The sequence below is a fragment of the Pocillopora damicornis genome, chromosome 13 (genome assembly GCF_964200805.1).
Source record: "Pocillopora damicornis chromosome 13, jaPocDami1.2, whole genome shotgun sequence".
Classification (NCBI taxonomy): Eukaryota; Metazoa; Cnidaria; class Anthozoa; order Scleractinia; family Pocilloporidae; genus Pocillopora; species Pocillopora damicornis.
The window spans coordinates 3,344,719-3,368,247 of record NC_142682.1 but is presented as its reverse complement, the minus strand read 5'-3'; the positions used below and the strand labels follow the sequence as shown (position 1 = coordinate 3,368,247).

The following is a 23,529-nucleotide window of genomic DNA, read 5'->3' as shown; positions in this document are numbered from 1 at the left end:
TTGAACGAAACTCACTCAGCGTAAACACGGAATCTGGACCGCTACAGCAAAATGGACCAGGTATTTAATTGCAACTGTTTTCCAGCATTTTTTTTCTTAATTCCAAGCATAAAAACGCCAGTCCGTGGTGATTATAAAGCTAGCCTAAAAGCTTTCGCCCGTAAGTTCATCATTGACAACATGTTTTAAATCTGCGTGAATCAATGCATGCGATTACTGAAAACCCTTTACGATAAGGCTTGTAGGCGATACCCCCTAATGTACGATTACCTAGAACAAGAAATTTCAAGGCGTAATGTTACAATTATTTTCACCTTTTATTTCACATTGTAAAGTAATTTTATGATCCTATCACAAAGTAAACTTCAGTCCCCCACATATTACAGATCAAAAGGGTTGAAACACCTTAATTGACATGTAGTGTACAAACAAATGTTACTTATATGAACCAGAACCCAGGAAGGGAAAACAATCAGATAAACCGTTGTAATCTGCATTACTTTTAATAAATCAACATAAATTTAACTCCAGGAGGTTGACTATTCACATCATTCTGCAACCAATCAAAGAAAAGATGTTAAATTCAGTCTTGAGGGCTTGACCAAAAAATTGCTTGAGCCCGCGAAACAGATTTAAGCCCCAGCATAACCGCGGATATTCTGACCTACCTCAAGGGATCGCTTCCAGAGGTTCCCAAGGGTGCCATAGAGAGATTCAATGAGATTCGTGAAACAGTTTCATGACACAGATATTGGAGAAAAAAACCTTCTATCGAGAGTTTATACCCTGGATCTCTCCCCTTTGGGAAGACTTGAAATGTTTGTTTGTTGACAATATTTGTCAACAGCAATGAGAGAAAGGAAAGTTATTCTTTACGTAGACGTAAACATGGCGAAAAAAATATTTTACCGAAAACACTTTTCACCACAACCTTCTAGAAAATTATGGTCGGTCCCAACCTTTTTCTAAAAAAGTTAGAACTTCCAAGTCTCAGAATTTCATTACCGTTTTGGTAATCGCGCCATTCTAAGTAGGTTATATTTAACGTTATAAGATACATGAAAAAATTACTCAATACTGATTGGTTAAGATAAATGCAGTTTTCAGGCAATTCAGTGCAGGAGAGGATTAATTCAGTGAAAAGAAGTAACAAACCAGACTAAACAATTCCTTGAACTGTTTAGCCGGAATTCGAACTTTTTTGCGCCTTAAAGATGTGAAAATAGCTTTGTATATTATTGTTTGATCGTACGCGGTTGTTTTGACCGAACGCACAATGTCACTCGTATGTTTGCACTTGATGCACGCGCTTTGCTTCTGCCTCATTATGATAAGCTATCTCGTATTTCTTCATGTATATAATTAATACGTAATCACATGATTTTTCTTGTGCAATTTAGAATAACGGGCTCATGCAATTTTGTTGGTCTTTGAAAAAAATTACTCGCTCTTATTTATTCCAAATTGCACTCGGAATCATGTAATAACCTCTACGAATAGATTCTATGTTGCCATACTTGTGTTCAGTAATAGATAACAGATGATGAGAAAAAGAGGTTAAGAACAAAAGAGTGACATACGAGGCGCAGCCGAGTGTGTCACGGCAGAATGAAATCTATAAGTTTTATATAATTGGCAGGCAAAAAAATTTTGTTGAGGGGAAGTCATCCATACGTCTGTCCTTCAATAGATCATAGCTGAGAACCAATCACAATTCGTATGGGATTCAGCTAATTAAATAAATTTAACTGACAACGTGGTCAATCCATTATTAAGATATCAAAAAGTATTTCGTTTGTAACTGAGTGTTGACTAAAATTTGTCGCAACAACTGCTAAATGAAAAATATGCCTAAATATCTATCCACACGTTTATTTCATCAAAAGGCACTCACCATCGCAGAAGCCTTTGGTATTTTTATGAGAACCATTCGGGCAAGAGACTAAAACACAAAGTATAATTAATTTTAGTGAGAAAAATATCTAGTTTCGTCAGAAAAAAAAGTGAAATGAATCGACACAATGAACTAAAAAATCCTTCCGAGTTCTTTGACTGACATTACACATGTTTTGAAACTTTAATCCTCATAAGATTGAAAACAAAAATCCGTAAACAATCATCGTTATAGTCAAGTGGGCAAGCTGATTTCGCCATATATTTTTTCTAGGAGCTTTAAGGTGGAAACTAATTCAATAGTTTCTTCTTCGAGCGTCCCTGCAGGAAGATCTTTATCTACCAAACAGGAATTGGAAACTGCACAGAAAAATTAATTGAGAGGTGTAAACAACTCTGCAACTGGTTTTCAACTGTTTTTCTAGCATGTTGAGCAGTAAGTCAAAGTGAGTGTGGACATGGGCGTGCGTCACAACTCAGAATGATGTAAAGTCATTGAAATCAGTGACTGCTGTTACTTACGGGGTAATTCAACCCACTTGTTTTGGGGGACCCAGTCGTAATAATTGAAGATGCTGTCCTCTGCACCGGCGACTTTGATGGTGATCTAAGATGGAAGAGACTTTATGGTAAGCTACTCCAGGAGGATGTTTACAAACAGGAAAAACGAGAAACACATTATGTGAAATGAAAAAAAAAGATAATAAACAAAATAGATGTGATTGTAAACCATGGACGGATCTTCTTTTTGCAACTTCTTTAAATTGTATCCGAGAACGATGATTTTTCATCTGCGCAATCGATTACGTTTTTAAAGAAGAATTGCAGTGTAATTACTGATGACAGGACTTCCAGGAAAACAAAGAGGCCCATTTAAGGGGTTTTTTTCCGATAAGACATTCTAGCCTTAGCTCACTCTGCCCATGTTAATAATAAAGAGGAATTCTTTTCGAAAGTTTGTCTTCATCATTCAAAGGAATGTTCTGTCTCGCCCATGAAAAATGGAGCGAAGAATGATTGTGCGTGCTATTGCGATCAACGGAACAGCAAAGTTTAGTCGACTTTATTGTATTGTTCTGCTTCCCTGTCCATTCTTTGGTGTTTACACAGTTTTTTTTTCCAACGTTAGACAAAGCAAAATTTATCATTTTAGCTCGTATTTTACACATTCGTTGCTTATCACTTCACGGCCTTTTTTTCTAAGTTTTGAAGGTAATTTTCAAAATATAAACCATATCTCCACAATCTTAACTGCTACTTACCTTGTCAAGTTTCCAGTCCGGCAAAAACCCAGCATTATTCCGCTTAATATCCGCTCCCTTGATGTATCCAATGTCATAGTCGTAGATATCAATGAGGTCAGTTCTATAAACATGAATTAAAATAACAGTATGTTCAAGGGCGAGGAATAACTGAGTATCTTGCGATGGTTGATTCAGGTAAATAACCGCACGGGTTATCGATTAAGCGGTAAAGTGCAACATAACACAATCATCTCTTGAGCTCAGTTAATGTGTAGAAAGTCCCGGTCGCTGATTTTTCCTTTTACTAAAAATTGGGTGGGGCATTAGAACACAATTTTTACCCTGGGAGGAGGAGGGCGGAAGTTGAAAAAATCAATCGTCAGAAGTTCAAATGCCCGAGAGGGGGATCTTGAAGCTTCAAATTGATTGACGCATTCTGCAGTAAGGTGCAAACTCGTGACAAGTGCATTTCTAAGTTTTCCAATATGCAGCTCCCTTGCGAGGATAATTTTTTTCCTGAAAGATCATCTTCGGGTCAAATGCGAGAATAATTTTTGTTTATTTGATTATGGAAGCACAGCTTATTCTTTAGCATGTGTATGATCGATCGTGGTCATCACCAACATCTTAAATCGCGACGGACAGCGCCATCATCATTGTCATTATAATCGTTGTGATCATCATCGATATCATCTGTGGTAATATCATCATCGACATTATAATCATTTTCATCATAATTACCCATCTTGTTCAAATCTCCCGTTTATTACTCTTTCTTTCAAGTCGCCTCGGGTGCCTTGAATTCGGATTCGGATTACAGCATCAGTGCCGGCAAATGATGCGCGCGCGGTTTTAACTATCAAGCGGTAAACTGAAAAATATAATCCATGGCCAGTGAATAAGATGGTTGAGCTCTGAATCAAAAAGATTTTAACGAACTCAGTTAAACCTTAGGACAGTTTACTTTTAAGAAAAATGTCGTAAAACGAATCTACAAACATAAATCATTGAGACTGATTTGAGACAGAACTAAAATTTGACAACAACAACATAACAGAACCAAAGTAAAGAAATAATTTTTAAACCGGTTTCCTTATTTCGTTATAACACCGTTTTAGACAGGCCTTTCCTGGCACTAGAAATACCGTTAAATCGAGGAATTAAAGTTATCTGGAGCCTACAATCAAGCCCGATGACTTTGTTTATTCTATGACGCGCCAGACAAGTTAAAAGATGTGAGGAATATTACAATTTGTAATTCACCAGCAGTCGAACGCTCTAACAGCAAAAAATATATAATTTTTTTTTCCTATCCTGATTGTAACACATGTAACTTTTTCAAATCTTAATGTTTCCATTTCCAGCTTCTTTCTTAAAAAGCGACTCCAGTCTAACAGGTAGCATCATTTCTTGCGTTAACAAACTCCTGCTAGTTAAATATCTTCAAATAGGAATTTTAAAAACTATTCTATCCACTCACGTCTTCCATGGGAAGGAAAAGCTCCGCAAATTAAGAACAGCGAAAGCAACAAAACGCGCATTTTACCCTCTCGTACAGAGACGATGACCGGTTGCGATCTCGATTGGGTCGAAAATAAATTTGAAGTGTTCCTAACCTGGCTGTTATAACTGCTTGCCCTGGCTAAGAAAGCCATGCCAGTCTTGTTGCCGTGGAGACAGATCTTCGCTTGCATAGCTGTGCAATAACAAATATTATCACGGTGAAATATCACCTTATATCAGCTCATCCAACGATTTCCCGTTATTACTAGATGGAAAAATTCCAAAGCTGAATTAAACCTACTTATATTAACTAAATAAATATTAACGAGTAAATTTAGCGCAAGTGATTGTCATCACGCAGGACACAACAAGTCTGAAGATGAACGTGCACTTTGAATGCAGGCCGATTTTGGCCGTGTGATGACAAATAGTAGTCTGGAACAAGAAGTAAAGTGCTCCGCTGTCAAGGAGCACCGTAGCGGTAGCGTCATTAAGTTTTCCAAGAAAAAGTCCGGCTTCTGTTCGGCCCTTAATTTTTTAATTTAATTTTTATTTCTTAATTTAATCTATTTTATTCAATCTCAATTTTTCACACTGCAGGGCCCATTTTCTACTTTACACTTCCTCAACTTCTCATACTCTACACGGCTCATTTTCCTCTCTTATCTTTCCTCACTCCACATTTTTTACTCTCTGCAGCTATGAATATACCAGTAGCCCATGGGCTCCTGTATGTACCCTTTTCCATATTGTCCACACTCTTCGTCAATTCGCTCTCTGTCATCCCAAACTCCACACATTTATTTTCCACGCCTCTCGCATTCCTAACTTCCTTTATCCACTCGTCGTTTGTCCGCACTCCACACTCTACATTCCACGTTTTCCACCGTTTCCATAGATAACAGGTGTGTGTGTCTTGGGGAGGGGGGGGGGAGGGGGTTTAAACTTTGATCCAAAAGGCAATGAATTTTATGTTACGTTAATTACAGCCTAAATACGCAAAGAAATATTGAACGGCAAATAAAAATCAAATACTTCACATTTACTTCTGATGGTTTGGTAGGTTTCCAGATCACTAGACCCTCCCTCTCGATCCACCAACAATATCCTAAGTATCCTACTTCATACCACGTGAGCAGACGACCTAACCAAGTACTACGATAACATGCAAAACCGGACGGCGAAATAATTGGATCGAGCTCATGAAGTTCAGGTGTCGCCACGCTGGGTCCCTACGTTTTAAAAATTTTGGGAGCCAAATATTTTTCCAGTAATGCTCGACATAACTCAGTCGAAAAGTATTCTACTTAAATTTATTCATTACCTCTTTTAATTCACTTCTTGCAGGGTCGCACGGCTTTTCCCAGCCTAGCTTAGGTCATTGCGCACAGCCTTCCAAATTTAAAAATCGTGGTTGTCTTTTTCCATCAAGCAAGAAGTTTTTAAGGCACCGAGCCTCTTCGACCTGTCTCGATCCAATACGAAATTCTCAGAAATGTACGTATGGGATGTGTCAAAATCTGAAGAGAGAATTTACTTTTGCTGGCAGATCTAAATAATCTTTGCTTGTAAATCAGTGGCGAGCGTAGAGCTGATACTCGCGAAGTTTAAACCTCGCTCAGCTTTTGACAGGGGTGACTCATAAGTTTTTTTTTAGCGAATCATATTAAAACTGACGGAAAAAAAAACACTGTCTCTGTCATTTAAATTATAATATCGTAAAGTTAGCTATGTTTCTTTGAGGTTATATTAGTATAGTTACCAATGATCGATTGAAAATGGTTATATACAAATTTGTCCCTTCGCTAATTTATCGTTGATCTGAAAGAAATTACTAAATGATTCAAGTTTATTACAAAAACTCTCTGTCAACAAACTTTTTCATTCTTATTGTTATAAACAGAGAAACATATGTTGTCGGGAATGGCAGATAAGCCTACGAACTGAAAAGCACTTTTGCTTATAAGAACATGCATTTAACAAATTATACTGTGATGTATTTCAAATCAGGGCTTTCAGACAGCTTTTTAAGTTCTTGTCTAGTAAAGCTCATGTATAATTAAGTTTATTTACTTTATTTACCAAAGGCCTTGGTGCACTCGGTAATTCTCTCGCAGTTCCTGACACACCGTTTTGTTGTGACGCCGGTGGTTTGACAAATCACCCTTTTTTGAAACACTCCCTGGATTGGTGGACAGCTTTCATGCACGAAGTAGAATTTAAAATTCGTTCCTTGCACCTTAAGTGAGAGCTCCGTCGAATTTATATGAGATAAGTTGAAGCATTTGGCAAGAGAGCCTTGAAACAGAGTTGTGCAGAGAAGAAAGAGAAAAGCGAAGGACGCTAAGGTTGATTTTTATTAAGTGCTAATTAGCGAGTCAACTCCAGGAAAGAGATATCAAAAATATATTTTTTTGCATACTGTACGAACTCAAAATCGTTTGCTGCTTATCAGGCCTCCTATGATAATCGCAATAAAGAAGAAGTAACGAAGAAAAGGAACATTGTTCATATTTCAGTTTCAAACGAATACGAATCACTCAGTTATATTTTATTATAAGGAAAAATTTCCAAATCGAAAAAAAATGTTCGCAGTGCTGTTTACTGAGCTGCAAGGAGGTCAAACACAGCCTGGGTTACTCATACAGTAATAAAGCGAATTCATTATTTGTGGGAATAATTAGGCCATAGTGCGTGACGTTGAGTACGGAAATAAGATTTGTTTTTCACAGCTGTAAAAGCAAGAATTCGTGGCCATGACAACATGATTGACATGGCTTACCCAGCTGGGAATAAAATCAAGGTTTGGATGGTTTGAAGTTTATTATCGGCCTAATCAAGATAACATATCATGAAACTTTAGATGATTCTATAACGGAAGAATTTATCAAAGCGAAAAAATGCTTGTGTTACTGTTTTCTACGCTCTTATTTTACGGAGCTACTGTTTCTGAAGGAAAACGTGAGTTGAAAATTTTTTATTCTAATTACAAGATATTTAACTTGAATAACGAGTATCAGTCAACAGAAAAGTTGATGCTCTCCCATTAAATTAAAATGATTAGTTTTGAAAAACGACCAATAGGTTTTCTAATGTAAAAAATTAACTTAAAATAACTGGCGGAAGTTTGTTAAAAGATTAAAAAGCTTTCACTTCTTGGTTACCGCGAGGGTCTTACGTCGTGAAGACTATTTCATCGAGTGCGTTTCTAACAAAAAGATGAAAGCATATCTCATAGACCATCCACTTTTTTCTTCAGAATGAACGACGTTCATGACTTTAATTCAAAAACTTGCCTTGTTTAAGAGTTAAATTATATTTATGTCGAGAACGGAGAAGTTACGATGGAATTAAGAAGCAGCCAGTTTTAGAAGGATTGTTTTCTTCACCTCCGTTAAATAATCTTACTTCAGCATGAGAAAAACTTAGTCGTTTGCATTGTGTAGAAAATTATTGTCTCGAAAAACTGCTTCTTTTTCGGTGACAGTGGATTGTTCATGAACGAGATAGTATTTTCCTCACCACCTGACAAAGAACAGACATGGAACAGCCAAACTCTGATTTTTGATACGAGAAAAACCCGTTCGTGGAAAGCGTTAGGTGTTGCAGTAAAATTACAATATCTTTGTCGGGAATTGATTTTGAAAGCTCGGCTCGTTCAACACATTCAAACTTTTAAGGCTCTACTGTCTAGTGTTCGGCAGCTGTGAATTCGTCGAGGTTCCATGTAAACAAAGTTCGGTTCTGAGCGGCAAAGTGGCAAAATTTTTGTTGAATATTTTGGGATCGTATTGCATATGGTGATAGAAGAAGGCAAATAGCGATGTTATTATTTCTTGTGTTCTAAATTCCGTCCTTTGATAGCAATTTGGTCAAGAATCTACCTTTTTCGTTTAACTCACCCACAGAAAATTGTACCATGAGCTCTCCCAATTGTTATTCCTTGCCGATTAGGTATACCCATGCATTTCTTACCCAAAGAAGTACATTATTCATCTTTTTAGAAATCATAAGGATAATTTTTTTTCATTTACGCCCTGGGTATGCCAAAATCCTCCCAGCTGCCTTTTAACTCGATCGTCTTAAATATTTTGTTTATTAGAGACGTTTAAGATGTTATCACACCGAGTTTTCGTTTAATTCTAAAACTTCTCAGTTGTTTTCAAGACGAACGACCTCCGGGTAGTAATGATTAATCGGCCCTCTTAAATTTCTTGTGGAGGGTTTTGAGAAGGTAATAATTCGGGATAATGCAATTGGAAATTTAACTTTTTGAGGGATATCTACCCGATGAATTGAAAAGCCAAAGTTACAATGAAACGTCCGAAACCGATTGACATAATTTTAACATTTTAAGCTCCAGTGCAACGAAATGTGATTTATTGCATATAAGAGACCTTAAGCTGTTGCGTAATTTTTAAGTTATTCAGGTATGTATCAGAGCCTCGCAAGTAAGCTGCAATTTAAGAAATTAAAGAGAAGAAGCCCATGATAACTTGGGCTTCGATGTCAGGGATCGTGCCTCCGAGATGATGGCGGGAGTATTGTAAAGTTAAGGGGTTCTTCGTTTCCGGAGAGGAATCCAATCAAATTTAAAGTTATGTACCAGGTAAAATTGTTGCACAACGTCTTTCTGTGAAGCAGCTAATCTTAAGGCTTCCCTAAGATCTTAATAATCTGTTTGATTATTCAATATTTTAATTGATTGAATGATTCCTTTCAGTTTACAGTTTGGCAGTTAAAACCGCGGACGTACAATATGCCGGCACCGATGCCACAATTCGCATCCGAATGCAAGGCTCAAAAGACGGAAAGATAGAAAGAGAAATAAAAGGAAGCTTTGAACAGGATGAGTAATGATGATGAAAATTATTAACATTATTATGATAATGATGATGACAACGACAACGAAGACAATGACGATAGCGGTGCCAATGGCAACCTAAGAAGTTGATGATTATATGACTACAAGAAGTTGACGATGAAGTTGATGATGATGGTCGATCATATAATGATCGGTCAAATAAACTATGCTGCAAAATCTGAGCATTATGATTTTGAGCGTCCTCTCTGAAAACAAGGCATCGTGCCGAAAATTAAGCTCAATAATTTTCATGATGCTCAATTTAATTAAGCTAAAGAAAAATAGCCTTTAAGAGCCGCTAAACCCCTTCTCTGACATTTCTACCACCAACGAGTAAACCTGGCTAAGAATAAAAGGCCTAAGGAGGCTTGAACACAACATTTAGGTAAATCAAAATTCTAAAGTGCGGGCAAGGAAAGCAGGCTTACTGTTGACATTATTTAGGATAAAGAATTTATCGTTCGTTGAACTGTGACATCAATGAATGTTTCAGAAGTTTAGTCGTTATGTCAGCATTACGCTCGATGCTCTGACTTTAGCGTTATACCAAAAAGTGTGCCAGCATGATTAATCTGACCTAAATTTTAATTGCTTAGTTCGTGCTTTACAACAATAAAATCTACCATGTATGTGGAGAACAATCTTTCATGCATGTAAACTGCTTTGCATCTAAAAACTTTGCTTCATCATAAATTTTGTCGTTTTGATAAGATTTTGAGTATAAGTTGCATTATTTCTCTTCCACGACGTTTAGTACTGACAACATTGATGTAGACGACTACGACATTGGAAATGTCACAGGAATGGACATTAAACGTGATAGCAGTGGGATTTGGCCAGATTGGAAACTTGACAAGGTAAATTGCTCATAAAACTGAGGATATACAAAATACTTGTAGTTTTGTAGCGTATTTACTGAAACTGGGAGGCCAACAGGTGATCAAAACCAATCCGAGGACAGAAGTGAAACTGGCGATAGACTCCAACTTTTTTAAATGCAGCCAAGTATGTGTAGGGCACAGAAAGGTAACAGCTCAACTGGATCTTTGACCGTTGCCTTTTTCACTTTTTCAGTGTTAGTTTAACGTCAGATGTTGGTATTTCAGTATTTTCGCATGCTTGAAGACCGCAGGAGTGTAACTTAAAAAAATCATCTTCCGCATTGTGTCTTTGGCTGTTTAAGAAAATAATTAACGAGAAAGCGAGTTTCACTATATGATCTATTTCGGCCAAGTGTATGAAAGGCTTGAATTGTCCTATAGTTTTTTCTAGGCGGCCTGTTTCAGCAGATCTATTGCAGAACAAAAATTTTCATTTTTAGAAAATGTCATCTCTCTTTTATGTACAACAAGTGAAGTCTAATAAAATTCCGTCAATAGTCTTCACGATCACAAATGCTTGAGTTGTGTATATAATTGTGATATTAAAATCACTATTAGTTAAACATAATGTGATATCCTCCTGGGTCATAGGAAATTCATTGTATCGTTTCTACCTTTCTAGATCACCATCCATGTCGCTGGTGCCGTAGACAGCATCTTCAATTATAACGCCTGGGTCCCCAAAAACAAGTGGGTTAAATTAACCCGTAAGTAACTGTACTCACCTTGTGCGTTGCTGAGATATATGTTTTACGTGAATATTGATCAGCCAAGAGAATTCTTCGCATGAGTAAGATTCGCAGCACAAATTTGGCTATTTTTCATGCTTTTGAGATAAAAAGTAATTTGGTTAAGTCTTTTTGGCCTAAGAGTCACGAGGGTAAGACTACGCATGCTTATGGGTTTGAGGGAAATATCTGGAAATATCAGCCTTGGACATTTAAAAAAGAGCATGCTTTGTAAAAATGCCGACAAGGATGGGTCATTTTAATATTGATGGGGAGAGGAGTTTTCAAAAACTGCAAAATGACTCCTCTGATTTCTTTTTCTAGATGTCAGTTTTAAGGTTTAGCGACTTTTTGGGAACAAATGTTTGCAATGCAAAAAAATAGAAATTTCTGGTGAGAGCTAAAGTTTTCAGGAATTTCTGATCAAGGTAGCGGAACATTGACAAAAAATATAACGGAATATCGTCAAATTTTCGAATTATTAATTAATCAAGAAGAGAGAATATTTCTTCAGAATTTTTTCTTGTACGGAAGCTAATTTTTTGTATAAATGACCATATGCGAAACTCGCAATATTACGGTAAGCACCCGCATTTTCGTGCCAAGAGGAAAGACTCAAGACTTGTGTTTTAAACTTTTACACTACACGTCAAAGAACTCGTTAAGGATTTCTTGGTCGATCGTCTTCTGTGAGTTATACTGTTTCTTAATGAGTTAATTTCCTTCATTGTTGCTTAGTCTGAATTGTCTTTCAGTCTCTTGTCCAAGTGGATTTCGCATAAATGCAAAGGGTTACTGCGATGGTGAGTTGCTATTGTGTTATATTGATTTGGTCATTGATCTAATCTTTTTTTAGCTGGGTTCCCTGTTCGCCAGTTTTTCCCGCCTTTTAGATCACATAACCTCCGTGACTCGGAATGTTCTGTGTAATGTCGGTCGTTTGGCTGTTTTGTTATTGATACTTACATTGTTAATTGCATGCTATGGCACCGCATATTCAATTAAAGTAACGAAGTCTGCTACTATAAAGTTGGAGAAATTTACATCATTTACATTGGTTCGTTGGTCTTTACAAAACTATTGTTTTATGCGTCGGCGTTCGTACATTACAACATGAGCGGTCGTGTACGTTGAGACACAAGAGAAATTAAAACCTCACTGTAAAATATTTAATTGAACTTCAACCTTTAATCAAGCCAATAAAAACTGTCCATTTTCTGGAATATGGTGAATTGAGACAACTATGGATTGACTAAGTTGATTGTGTCAGTGTCCTAGGTACTTTTTCAAATCATTTATAAAGTTCTAAGACGTTTTCGCACAGGGGGAAAAATTCCCTGCAAATCAGAGCAATCCAGAAATGGATGTATGTTAGGGCGTGGTAGGGGAGGTTTGGATGGGGCTGTGCCACTGAAACAAGGTCCTTTTTGCTGCTCTTCTTTAAAATCGAGTAGAATCTAGGCATTCTTAGTCAGCCCTTAAGAAAAAGCAGATTTGGAGCTGATTCAATAACACATTTTGATTCGTATTGGTTTCAGTCTTGGATGTGGATGAATGCAAACAAAATCCCCCCATTTGTGTACCCCCGGCCGAGTGTCATAACACCGTGGGCTCATACTACTGCCAGTGTCCACGTGGTTACGTCAAAAAAGCAAATTCAAACACTGAGTGTGAAGGTATTGCGAAAAATGTCTGTATCTTATATTGAGTTTTCATAACTATTGCCATAGCTGTTATTGTCATGCTTCATCATACAAAACATTAATCTAACCTTTCGGAAATTCTCTTTAAATGTGCGAAAAATGCGACTACGGCACTGCTATTATTTTTTTGAAAAGGACTCAGTCATCTAGCCAATACAAGCAGAGCCACATTGCATAGCTCTAACTATCTCAAATAAATATTAATCTGAGTCAAGAATACCATTTGGTGAAGGTCTGGATTGTGTAAACTGTTATTTACCGTAAATAGACGGAATAAAGAGAAATGAACCCACCTCTCCCCTAATTGTGCTTCTCTATTCATTAGATGTGAATGAGTGCAATCAAGGTCAACCGTGTGATCCGGTGACGTCAAAATCTTGTGAGAATCTTCCTGGTGATTACAAGTGCATTTGCAAGGATGGTTACCAGAACTCAAATCCCAAGAAATGCATAAGTAAGAATCCCCTTGACAATCGGCTTGAAATTTTGATGAAGTCATTTTCTAGTGAGCGCAAAAATGCATGTTAAAATACACCTTGGTAATTGATCATGGAAAATTGCCGCGCATCCTCGCTAGTTATCAATTATTGTTCCACCACACCGCCATAGGGCAATGAACCAAATGTAATTTTCATCTGATTGTACGAAACTAGTTTCCAGCAAAAAAAAATTGAAATTACTTCGCTTTATTGAAACGCCCTTCCTGGAAAAAACAAAATATAATCATAGAATATAGCGCGCTCTATTGCGTTCGCTTTGAAAAAGTTTTTCTCAGTGCAAGTATTTCTTTAATGTAACTAGGTGCGAATAAACTTCGTGGAAAATAAATATTGGGGCAAAATGCGATTTAACTTTAATTACAGAAGATATGTCTCGGTCGTGAAAAAGAACTTTAAGTTTGTCGACTTTCTTACTCTTTCTTTTTTGTTTTTTTCTTTGTTTTTTTCTTTGTTTTTTTTTAATCATTATCCCTTTCTTTTATTTTTTCCAGACATAAATGAGTGTTCTTTGGGTACAGACTCTTGCGACAAGTCTATCTCAACCTGTCACGACGTCGGTGGAACCTATTTTTGTGTCTGTAAGGAAGGTTACACTCAGGGAGCCAATAACAGGATTTGTCAACGTAAGCTAACTTGAATGACTTCTCGTTGAAGCTGATCAATAACATCAACGAAAAAAAATTTACTAATCAGATGTCACGAACCAGACTTAGAATGCTCAACTGCGAGAGAACTCTTCAGTTGACTTTGATGATGACTTCCCCTAAGGTTGTTGAAACGTTAGTCTCTGTTTCCATCAACAATCCTTCTCAGGGCTTTTCTCACCCGGACAATGAGACCACATTATCAAACATTCTATTAGATGTTTAAGAGCAAAACAGAAATGCACATTTGATGAGGAATGTTGAAACAAGCAGTTTTAAGTCCATTTAAAATTGTACACAGTATACAAGAAATATGGGTTGCCGCAACTTAACTTGCAGATTTTACGTTACGGCATTTTTATGTTTACTGTCTCCGATGCGACGAGCGGCGCTTCTACGAGGGCGGCGATTTTAAGTACTTAAGTCCGCGACTTTTTGCTCAACCTGATTCCATTTCACATCCATAAAACGAATTACGCCAGTCAAATATGGCCGCAGTCTCGTTCAAAATCTTTCGTATCCGCTTCTGTAGAATCTGAACGCGGGAGATCTGGAAGCAACTTTGCAAACCCAACAACAGTATTCCCCGCTAAAGAGCCACACCCCCCTTTCTTTTAAAGCTAAGTGGTTCTTTTCTTTTTCGTCCAAAAACCAGCCGTCAAATGTGGTGCCCTTAGCGTACCCTCCAGAAGCAATGTGACACCACCAAGATGCACTCAACTGGATTCTAATGTCTTTGGTGATAAATGCGTGATGACCTGCAAAGACGGTTACGTCATGGATGACATCCAACACGGAACTCTTACCTGTAGCAAATCTGGCAGGTGGGAGGGAAACATGGGCACGTGCAACCGTAAGTATAGGAAATCTTGTGCTTCTTGATATATTCAGTCAACTGCCTTTCTACTCACAACTTTTTCAAAATTGGGCCCTATTTAAGTGAGAAAGAGGGTTGAAATTTTTCCGATGTAATTGCTGCATCTCGGTTACCGAGATGGAATTTTCGATATTGCTGAGGTTCACTGCTCATCTCGCAAACTTAGGCGATTTTTTTTCCCAGAATGAACGGGAGAGAAAAAACGTAGTACCACCAATCGAGGATCCCCATGGGGTTAGCTTCGAGTTGCAACATGGCAAAGAAAAAATCAACCGTTTGGCGCAAAAATTGACAAATTTTAACCGTTAGACGTGAAAAAAGTGAACCGTATTTTCTTATTAACCGCAACGGAAAGAAATGAACCGTTAGCTGTACAATTGCAAAATTTTACTCGTTTACATTCCTCCATTGAGGCCTTCCTAATCGGGCAAGCCAACACGAGGGGGCTGGGAACCAACTTACCTTTCTCATTTATTTTGCCTCGTTTCGATTTATGCAAAAGTTGAAAAGTCTCCACAATTGGAGTGGAAGTGTTTAGTGGTTGGTAAAAAATTGGTCGTGTGTGGAAAAAAATACAACTAAATTTTGTATATGTGTTTTGACAGCTGTTCAGTGTCCTGCCTTGCCAGCCATTGCAAATGGAAATATATACCCCTCAACATGCACAACTACTGGCGTAAGTTACACACATTTGTGTACGTACAGTTGTAGAAGCGGTTATCAGCTCTCAGGGTTGGGGAGCAGACAATGCCTAAAGGACAAGACTTGGAGTGGAGTGGCACCGGCTTGTAGTCTAAGTAAACAATAACAATTTCAATTTTCGTGTTGTGTATTACTCTGTTTTCTTTGTTAGTCTGTTTTGTTTTCTTACATTTAGGAAAAAAGCTATCGATTATGAGTAAACTCGGACATTCTTTTCGACTTCATCTTTAACTTTCTACTTTTGCAATGAAAGAGGAAACAAAAGAGTATTTTAAGGTGGCCATCACTTTCTCTATTCATTTTTCCATGCAACTTTAAGGAAAACAAATAGGAGAACATTGTTTCTTATCTGCATTTAATACTATCTAATTCTTAATGACAAAGGAAGGAATTCTTTACTAAACTAGACTTAGTTTTGATAAAACCTGCGAACTTAAAGTAAAGGATCGTTCTGAAATTTCAACTTGGAACTCATCTTATGAACGGTCTTAATTGTGTTTTATCTTAATCAACATCATGCTTGTTTTCGTTCTCGTTGTTTGTTTTGCTATTATTGTCGTAGTCATCGATAACAATATCAATATTATTATCATTATTACTATCTTTATCGTCATAGTTATCGTTATCATTATCGTAATCGTTATCGTTATCGCGATTATTATCGTTATCGTCATCATTATTGTGATCATTATCGTTATCTTTATCGTTATTGTGATCATTACCGTTACCGTTATCATTACCATTATCATAATAAATCGTTATCGTTATCGCTCATTACCATTATCATCCTTGTCATCGTCATCGTCATCGTCATCGTCATTTTCATCGTCACCGTAATAGTCAGTGTCACTGTAATTGTCATTCTCATAATAACCATTGGTTTTGTGGTAATTGGATATGTGGAAAAACACGCGGAAATATCAGCAAGTGTGAAATGTTAACTTCATGTCACTGACGAGAAGCTGAGCGGTGAGTTGTGACAAAATTTTGCTTGACTAGCCACAACAAATTACCATACGATAGTGTGTTGATTTTGTTTTCAGTTGTAAGCAAGCCTTGGATCGAGTGTCCGGATAACATAAGACAAGTTTTAGCCCCAGGAAAAGATAAAGCTGATGTTAGCGCTGTGTGGAAGTTGCCCGTTTCGAACGTGCAGGAAATGAAAATCAACCCGCCTGAAATCTCCAAAGATTACCTCTTCCCTCCAGGGATGACAAAAGTCGATTGGACAGTGTCCAACTCAGCAGGAACCGCTAGCTGTTCTATGTATGTTACTATCAGTGGTAAGTGACTTAGTGAACGCATCCTCTGCTTACAAAATGATGAGGCAGCGTTACAGCGGTGGAACAGCTTTATAGATGTCACGCCATACCCGCGTGAAGCTTAAAACAAAGTTTCCTAATCTGAACACGTTTAAAGATCTCGCTTATGCATAAAAGTAACTTTAGAATGGGTGTAAAGATCCAAAAGAATACAAATTTGCCACAGCCAAAACCCGAAGAATGTGACGACAATTTTTTTTTTCAGATGAAGAGCCTCCCAAGGTCGTGAGCTGTCCCAGCGATATCTATCAAATTTCCGACAAACCCAAGAATGTTTCTTGGATTGAGCCGACCTTCAGTGACAACGTCGGAGTTACAAATGTGGAGAACCAATACAAAAGTGGCGATGTTTTCCAGTTTGTTCCAACTAAAGTTGAATACAGAGCGTTCGATGCAGCAGGAAAAAGCGCAAAATGCGAGTTTACTGTGACACTCAAACGTAAGTTCTGCCTGATTTGTTCTGAATTTTTTTAGGGACGACCTGAATAATGAGTAAGGTCACGAAGTTCTGTTCTTGGGAAAGAAATTTTACCATTTCACATGGAAACTAACCTAACCGTTCATTGATATGTATCTCTCCCCCAACCGCACAAATGTTGTTGTAGCTCGAGCTGCACGGAAGAGGCTAATCCTGAAGGAGAGATAGGTCAGCTACGAAAGGTTCCTATTTTTCTTCCAGTACCGTGCACGTAATATTCACGCAGAAATAATGAAAAACCTAATCGTACTAAATAGAAAGCCCGAAGGTGCGTTCAAAAATTATCGAAGATGGGAAAACGTAGGCTCCTTTCGTAAGAGTTTATAAAGGAAAATGAAAGCTATAGTTGCACGTAGAGCGTCTGAGTTCGACTGAATGATTATATATGAAAGTCATGTACGTGAATTCCGGATCAATCGACTGTCAAAGTTTTTTGTTAATCATGAGCCAAATCACTAAGCGGTCTCTTGCAATGAAAAGTACCATAACAACATATTTAAATCTCTAGGACCGTCTTGCCACGACCCTGATGGCCCTGTTGGTGGCACCAAATCATGTAATAAGGTCAGCAGTGCATCTTCATTCTGCACCGTTCAGTGCCCCAGTGGAAGCAATCTGTACAAGCCACCACCTAACGTTTATTTTTGGCAGTGCAAAAATGGAGTCTGGAGTCCTTCTAACACAATTCCGGATTGTGTCGGTAAGACAAGTATTCGATGTTTTTCTCTTATTTGTTGCTAACGAGAGTAGGTAGCGGACGAGAACGAAAGCGAAAACGAGGATCAGGAAGAGGAGGAAAAGAAAGACAGAGGTTGGAGGACAAGGCGGAGGACGGGGACGAGGGGGAGGGGATGGAGGAGGAAGAAGTCAAGGACAAAAGGAGGAGGACGAGGACGAGAAGGAGGATGGGGACGAGGAGGAGGGGATGGAGGAGGAAGAGGTCGAGGGCAAAAGGAGGAGGACGAGGACGAGAAGGAGGATGGGGACGAGGAGGAGGGGATGGAGGAGGAAGAGGTCGAGGACAAAAGGAGGAGGACGAGGACGAAAAGGAGGACGGGGACGAGGAGGAGGGGATGGAAAAACAAGAGGTCGAGGACAAAAGTAGGAGGACGAGGACGAAAAGGAGGATGGGGACGAGGAGGAGGGGATGGAGGAGGAAGAGGTCGAGGACAAAAGGAGGAGGACGAGGATGAGAAGGAGGATGGGGACGAGGAGGAAGGGATGGAGGAGGAAGAGGTCGAGGACAAAAGGAGGAGGACGATGACGAGAAGGAGGATGGGGACGAGGAGGAGGGGATGGTGGAGGAAGAGATCGAGGACAAAAGGAGGAGGACGAGGACGAGAAGGAAGAGGAGGAGGACAGAAGGATGAGGACAGGACGATATCGAGAACGACGAGAAGGAAGACAAAGACGAGGACGAGATCGAGAATGACGAGAAGGAGGACGGGTAGGAGGAGGAGGACAAGGACGAGATCGAAAACGACGAGAAGGAAGACGGGGACGAGGACGAGGAGGGGGACAAGGACAGAAGGATGAAGAAAAGGACGAGATTGAGAGCGACGAGAAGGAGGAGGAGGGAGACAGGGAAATGAAGAGGATAAGGAGGACATCGAGGGAGAGGAAGAGGAGGACAGAATATGGGCGAGGACAGGATGAGGAGGAGGGAGACAGAATCAGGACTATGACATGGAAAGAGCGACGAGGACGAGGAGGAGGGCGGAAACGGGGAAAGGAAGAGTAGAGGACGAGGAGGATAACTGAACGAGGAGAAGGAGCGCAAAGCAAGGAGGGGGAGGAAGACAGTACTTCCAACTGAGAACGAAAACTAGTTTTAACAGGGTCTTTGAGACCTGGAATCGCTTCTCTGTAGACATTAACTTCGAAGCTAAGAGCAGCAAGAGGATCAGTAGAAGTAGAAAAAATCCATTGCTTCGCCATGTTTCCTTCTTATTTAATTATTTGGGCAAGTATTTTGCCATTTATTTGGGGTCAATATTGCTTTTTCTTTTTTTTTTCTTTAATGTCCAGTTAGATTATCCATTAAACTATAATAAATACATAAAAATACACAAAATTAGATAAGAAAAACGTAAGTGGAAAGCTTGAGGTAAGACAAGAGTCAACTATGTCGGAAGTTTTGCGCAGTAGTGGTGGGAGGGAAGTAAATTTTCTGCGCATGTCAGAATTCTACTAAGTCAGACATACTATTTGCAGTGTCCTCCAAAAAAGACCCGAACACGACGTGCGAAGAAGGTCGAATCGAAATGACAGTAATCGTCTTTTTTAAACAGGAATTGCATTGTGGTGAGTGATTTGGCTTACAGTTGCGTGAAAAGCTTTCTGTGGATGAGATTGGGTATGAAAAGATGGTCGCCCTTCTTACATCTTACTCCAACCCATTTAAGGGAAATCTTTGTCAAAGCGTTTTATTAGGTAACATAGTAGCCAGGTTGACAATTTACATGATTAAGCTTGCAATTATTTTAAAGGATATAGAGTACTTTTGAATGGGAATTTTTAAGATAAAAACATTCCATGCTACTTATGGTTCCAATTTAGGTTTTTATTTTATTTTTCAAAAATCGATGTCTATTTTCGATCGAAGGGCAGACAGAAGTGAAGTGTAAATTGCGGTCACTTTTTCAAATTACTTTTGATTCCTACGAAGGGTTAGAGCCATTGACAGAAGAAGGGATGATGTTACTAAAAACTAATAAAACTTAGAGGACTAGAACACAGTTTTTGCAAAGAGGTGTAGTTGCTTGACAAAAAGCGCCCACAGATTTAATAAACACTGAGCCGTACTTTTGGAAAAGGGTCACGAGATAATGTGGGTAGAATGGTAAATAAAATGATTAATTGGAAGGAAAGCCATTTCAATACGAGCTCAGAAGTGAGACTTTATAGTCATTCAAGGTTCGACTTCAAGGCATTGAAAACAGTGTACCGGAGGTCATATAGATTTGGTTTGATAGTTCAAGCTATCTTTTCCTTTTTTAAAACCTTTCTACAGGTAAGTGTCCTGCTGGCATGTACCAATCCTCGAATACTGATTGCAGTCCATGTCCCGCGGGAACTTACAATGACCAGCAAGGACAAACACAGTGCACGCTTAAGTGTCCCGCGGGTACTTCCTCGTTACCGGGAGCAAGTTCCGCTGTTGACTGCCGAAGTGAGTTGTTTCAGTTGTACATATAGGCATTTAATACGCATGCGCCAAGAATAACAGAATATTAGAAAAAAAATTAGTTTGCTTTCTGTATTTATAAAAGTCACGTTGTGATATTTTGAGTTAGAAAAGGTAATAGACAACAAAGACACCAAAGAGGTAGGAACATACAGAAAAAGGACTGAGGATTGGTAGTTTCAACGTTTTTAGTTACATTTTTACGATCTATTTTTCTGACATAGCTGAATGAAGTTTGCCCATGCCACGAATTCATTTGTGAGCTCGGGGCAATAGTATATATTAATTAGAAAAGTTAAGAACTTTACGACCCTTCATCCAGTCAAACCACTATTTGGCTAGCCTAAACTAACAACTGTGGCAAACGAGCGCCTAGCACTCATATCGACATACATGCAGTGCAACCTGTACAAACTGCATTTTCGGGGTCAAAATAGAAGAGCTTGCGGCTGAGTTTTGATAAGTCTGCAAGGATAGAGCTATGGCGCACAAAGGCCCTTCTCAGCCCCTCTTATAGAACGGCCTGCAATGAAAGTTTTAAGATAAACCCTTGTACTTACGTACTGATCCTGGGAAAAAAACCGCGCCGCTCTTCAATTTCCCCAAGAGTGTGCCATTTTAGTACAATGTTGTTATGGTTCCGTACGTGGTCCCACGTGTGCAGTTCCCCCGCTCCCCTACCCTCCACGGCCTCATTTCAATAACATACTAAGATATTTAAAATGCAAAGTAACGTGGACAATTTCTACCTTACAATCTCCTTGACAAAATGCAATCCCACCCTTTCTCGGATAGTATGCAACTGGTTAGCAATTTCAAAAGAAGGTATCATTACATTTCAATCTGACTTGTACAACCGAACAAGAATATTTTCTTCCCTTAAAGATCTTTTAATCGGGAGAAATATGAGATATGATATGATTTAAGCATTTAACTGGCCTTTGTGTGTTGTGAAGTCCATAGAGCGATCGGCCAATAAAATGCGATAAAAAATAAGTTTTACGATGGGTCTAGTTACCAACAACGTTGATTATCAACCAAGGAATTTGAGGCCTGATGTGACGCTTATATACACCAAATGTTTATTTCATTCTAGACTTATGTCCCCCTGGAAGGTTCTCCTCTGATGGCCTGGGACCGAATTGTCTGGATTGTCCACGTGACACATATCAGGACAAACCTCAGCAGACAGATTGTATCTCGTGTCCGAACGGAGCCAGCACTGTCGCAGCAGGCTCAAGTTCGCTTAATGATTGTGGAGGTTTGTTTATTTTTGCCTGCAAATGCCGTATTGTTCCTGGCCGGTAAGAAAAGTCAAGGTCGTACGGAGTACGTACGTACTCGCTGAATGATCGTGTATTTAAATTTCTGAGAGTGATACACACCCTTGTAGAGAGATTTCATTCCTGGAGTAACAACTATGCCATGAAATGTAATCATTACTCTTTCATCCTTTTGCAAGTATCACCAGAACAATCGTTTACCATGTTCTTGAACCCGTGACATCTCGAGGTTTTCTGGTATATCGAGCTAATCTGAGCTAGTGCTCTAGAGCGTGAACTGAAAGTAGGTTGGGAATTCATAACCATGGACTGGACTATGGTTCTACGGAGTATTCAATTGACAGTGGCTCTTCATTTTGCAGTGTAAGATATCCCAGTGTAGGGTATAACGCTCACGTTACCCTACTTATCAGTGATCATATTTCGCTTTCGTTTGTAGCGAAACCAAAAGTCTCTTTGGCTCAGCAAGAGGTTACCATAGATGAAAAGGAAACCATTTCACTCGACTGTTTTGCACGCGAAAAGCCAACGCCCATATTCACATGGAAATTCTTGCGGGACATTCCTCGTAAGTAACAGATCTTGTTTTCTAGGAGTTTGCCTCCGTTCTGAAGCAGAGGGACAGGGAAAAATCGGAGGATGCATAGACTGTTAGTTAACTGTTTTTGATATAAATAAGTTATCATTCGGATCTAATTCAGCCTTGATACATTGATTGAAAGTTCAATCCTTGAACTTTCACAACTTTGGTATTTGAATTTTTCGTCCCATTAGTATCGGGAGATTCTTTTGACCGTACTGTCTATTTGATTTTGGACCCTATAATTTTAGAAGCTCCTAGGAACTAATGTATGGAGGTTGTATTCCAACATCCAGAGAAGCATGCTGAGGGATGACATGTACTACGGTATATGCAACTGTAGAAATCCTGGTTACGCGCCCTGAAACGATCTCGTAACGGGGTTTGGTTGTGTTTATACTTAATGCTCTATCTCTCGATATTTTTTGAAGGCTTTCTACTTTCAACCTTATTCTGAGAGAATTGAAAAAATCATTTTCGAGTTTTCGCTGTTCCTCGTGAGTACTAAGTCGATAGCAGAAAGGTTACAATTGGCAAAAAAGGGAGGCGCTCATAAATGAATTATAAACATAGAAAATGTAAGTTAGGGCAAATAGGCTTGATAAAGAAATCCTCAATTTCAAAAGATTTAAAAATAGTTTTTTTTTATTTTCAGCGGCATTCCTTGGGAAGATGTCGCAAGGAAGCTTGAAAGATGCTGATGGAACTGTGATTGGTTCACGTCTGACAATTACAGGAGCCACAGTCGAAAACACAGGGTCCTACGAGTGTACCGCCACTAACACCCATGGCACTGATATGGGACTGTCGAAACTCACTGTTAAAGCAGTTATTAATAGTAACGAAGGCTCTGGTGCTTAGATGATTTAAGGCAAGTTTTTTTTTTTTTCTGAAACGTTCATTCCATGTCGAAGAAGCCCTGCAAACTTTGGCGCGACTTTACTTTCTGTGTTCACTTCATGTTCTAATTCTTTCATTTTAATCATAGATCCAGAAGATTAATTCTGCAGTTCTTGGAGGTGGAGGATCCCATAAAAGGCGTAGAAGTAAAAAGAATTCGAAAATGTGTAATTACAGAAATAAAAACAATCTATAATCAAATTGTTACAAGGGTCCTCTCATTGGTGGTTGTGCACAGGG

At 38.8% G+C, this 23,529-nt stretch overlaps 2 protein-coding genes across 2 annotated transcripts; one reads left to right on the top strand and one right to left on the bottom strand.

The window, feature by feature from the left end:
• Positions 1-298: 298 nt before the first annotated feature.
• LOC113686479 (lipoxygenase homology domain-containing protein 1-like) lies at positions 299-4,959 on the bottom strand. Its single transcript, XM_089191168.1, has 6 exons — positions 4,618-4,959; positions 3,879-4,008; positions 3,156-3,258; positions 2,416-2,500; positions 1,895-1,942; positions 299-553 (listed from the first exon to the last, which is right to left on the bottom strand). Exons 1-6 carry the CDS (start codon positions 4,829-4,831, stop codon positions 549-551), a joined length of 585 nt encoding a protein of 194 aa, XP_089047294.1. The 5' UTR covers positions 4,832-4,959; the 3' UTR covers positions 299-548.
• Positions 4,960-7,372: 2,413 nt separating this feature from the next.
• Positions 7,373-23,490, top strand: LOC113686458 (uncharacterized). The gene is made up of 19 exons (XM_089191153.1): positions 7,373-7,601; positions 9,364-9,493; positions 10,259-10,361; positions 11,008-11,092; positions 11,869-11,916; positions 12,652-12,789; positions 13,142-13,270; positions 13,808-13,939; positions 14,616-14,813; positions 15,443-15,634; positions 16,583-16,822; positions 17,067-17,300; positions 17,848-18,039; positions 19,554-19,643; positions 20,353-20,511; positions 21,623-21,787; positions 22,249-22,377; positions 23,045-23,260; positions 23,378-23,490. Exons 1-18 carry the CDS (start codon positions 7,541-7,543, stop codon positions 23,248-23,250), a joined length of 2,631 nt encoding a protein of 876 aa, XP_089047279.1. The 5' UTR covers positions 7,373-7,540; the 3' UTR covers positions 23,251-23,260; positions 23,378-23,490.
• Positions 23,491-23,529: the final 39 nt, after the last annotated feature.

Bases quoted from the DNA above. Each gene is read 5' to 3' on its own strand.
- LOC113686479 (XM_089191168.1), bottom strand. From the start codon at position 4,831: ATGCAAGCGAAGATCTGTCTCCACGGCAACAAGACTGGCATGGCTTTC. The intron at 2,501-3,155 runs GTAAGTAGCAGT...CTTCCATCTTAG, and splicing joins CGGACTGGAAACTTGACAAG to ATCACCATCAAAGTCGCCGG. The intron at 1,943-2,415 runs GTAAGTAACAGC...TTTGTGTTTTAG, and splicing joins CAAGTGGGTTGAATTACCCC to TCTCTTGCCCGAATGGTTCT.
- LOC113686458 (XM_089191153.1), top strand. From the start codon at position 7,541: ATGCTTGTGTTACTGTTTTCTACGCTCTTATTTTACGGAGCTACTGTT. The intron at 10,362-11,007 runs GTAAATTGCTCA...CTACCTTTCTAG, and splicing joins CAGATTGGAAACTTGACAAG to ATCACCATCCATGTCGCTGG. The intron at 20,512-21,622 runs GTGAGTTGTTTC...ATTTCATTCTAG, and splicing joins TTCCGCTGTTGACTGCCGAA to ACTTATGTCCCCCTGGAAGG.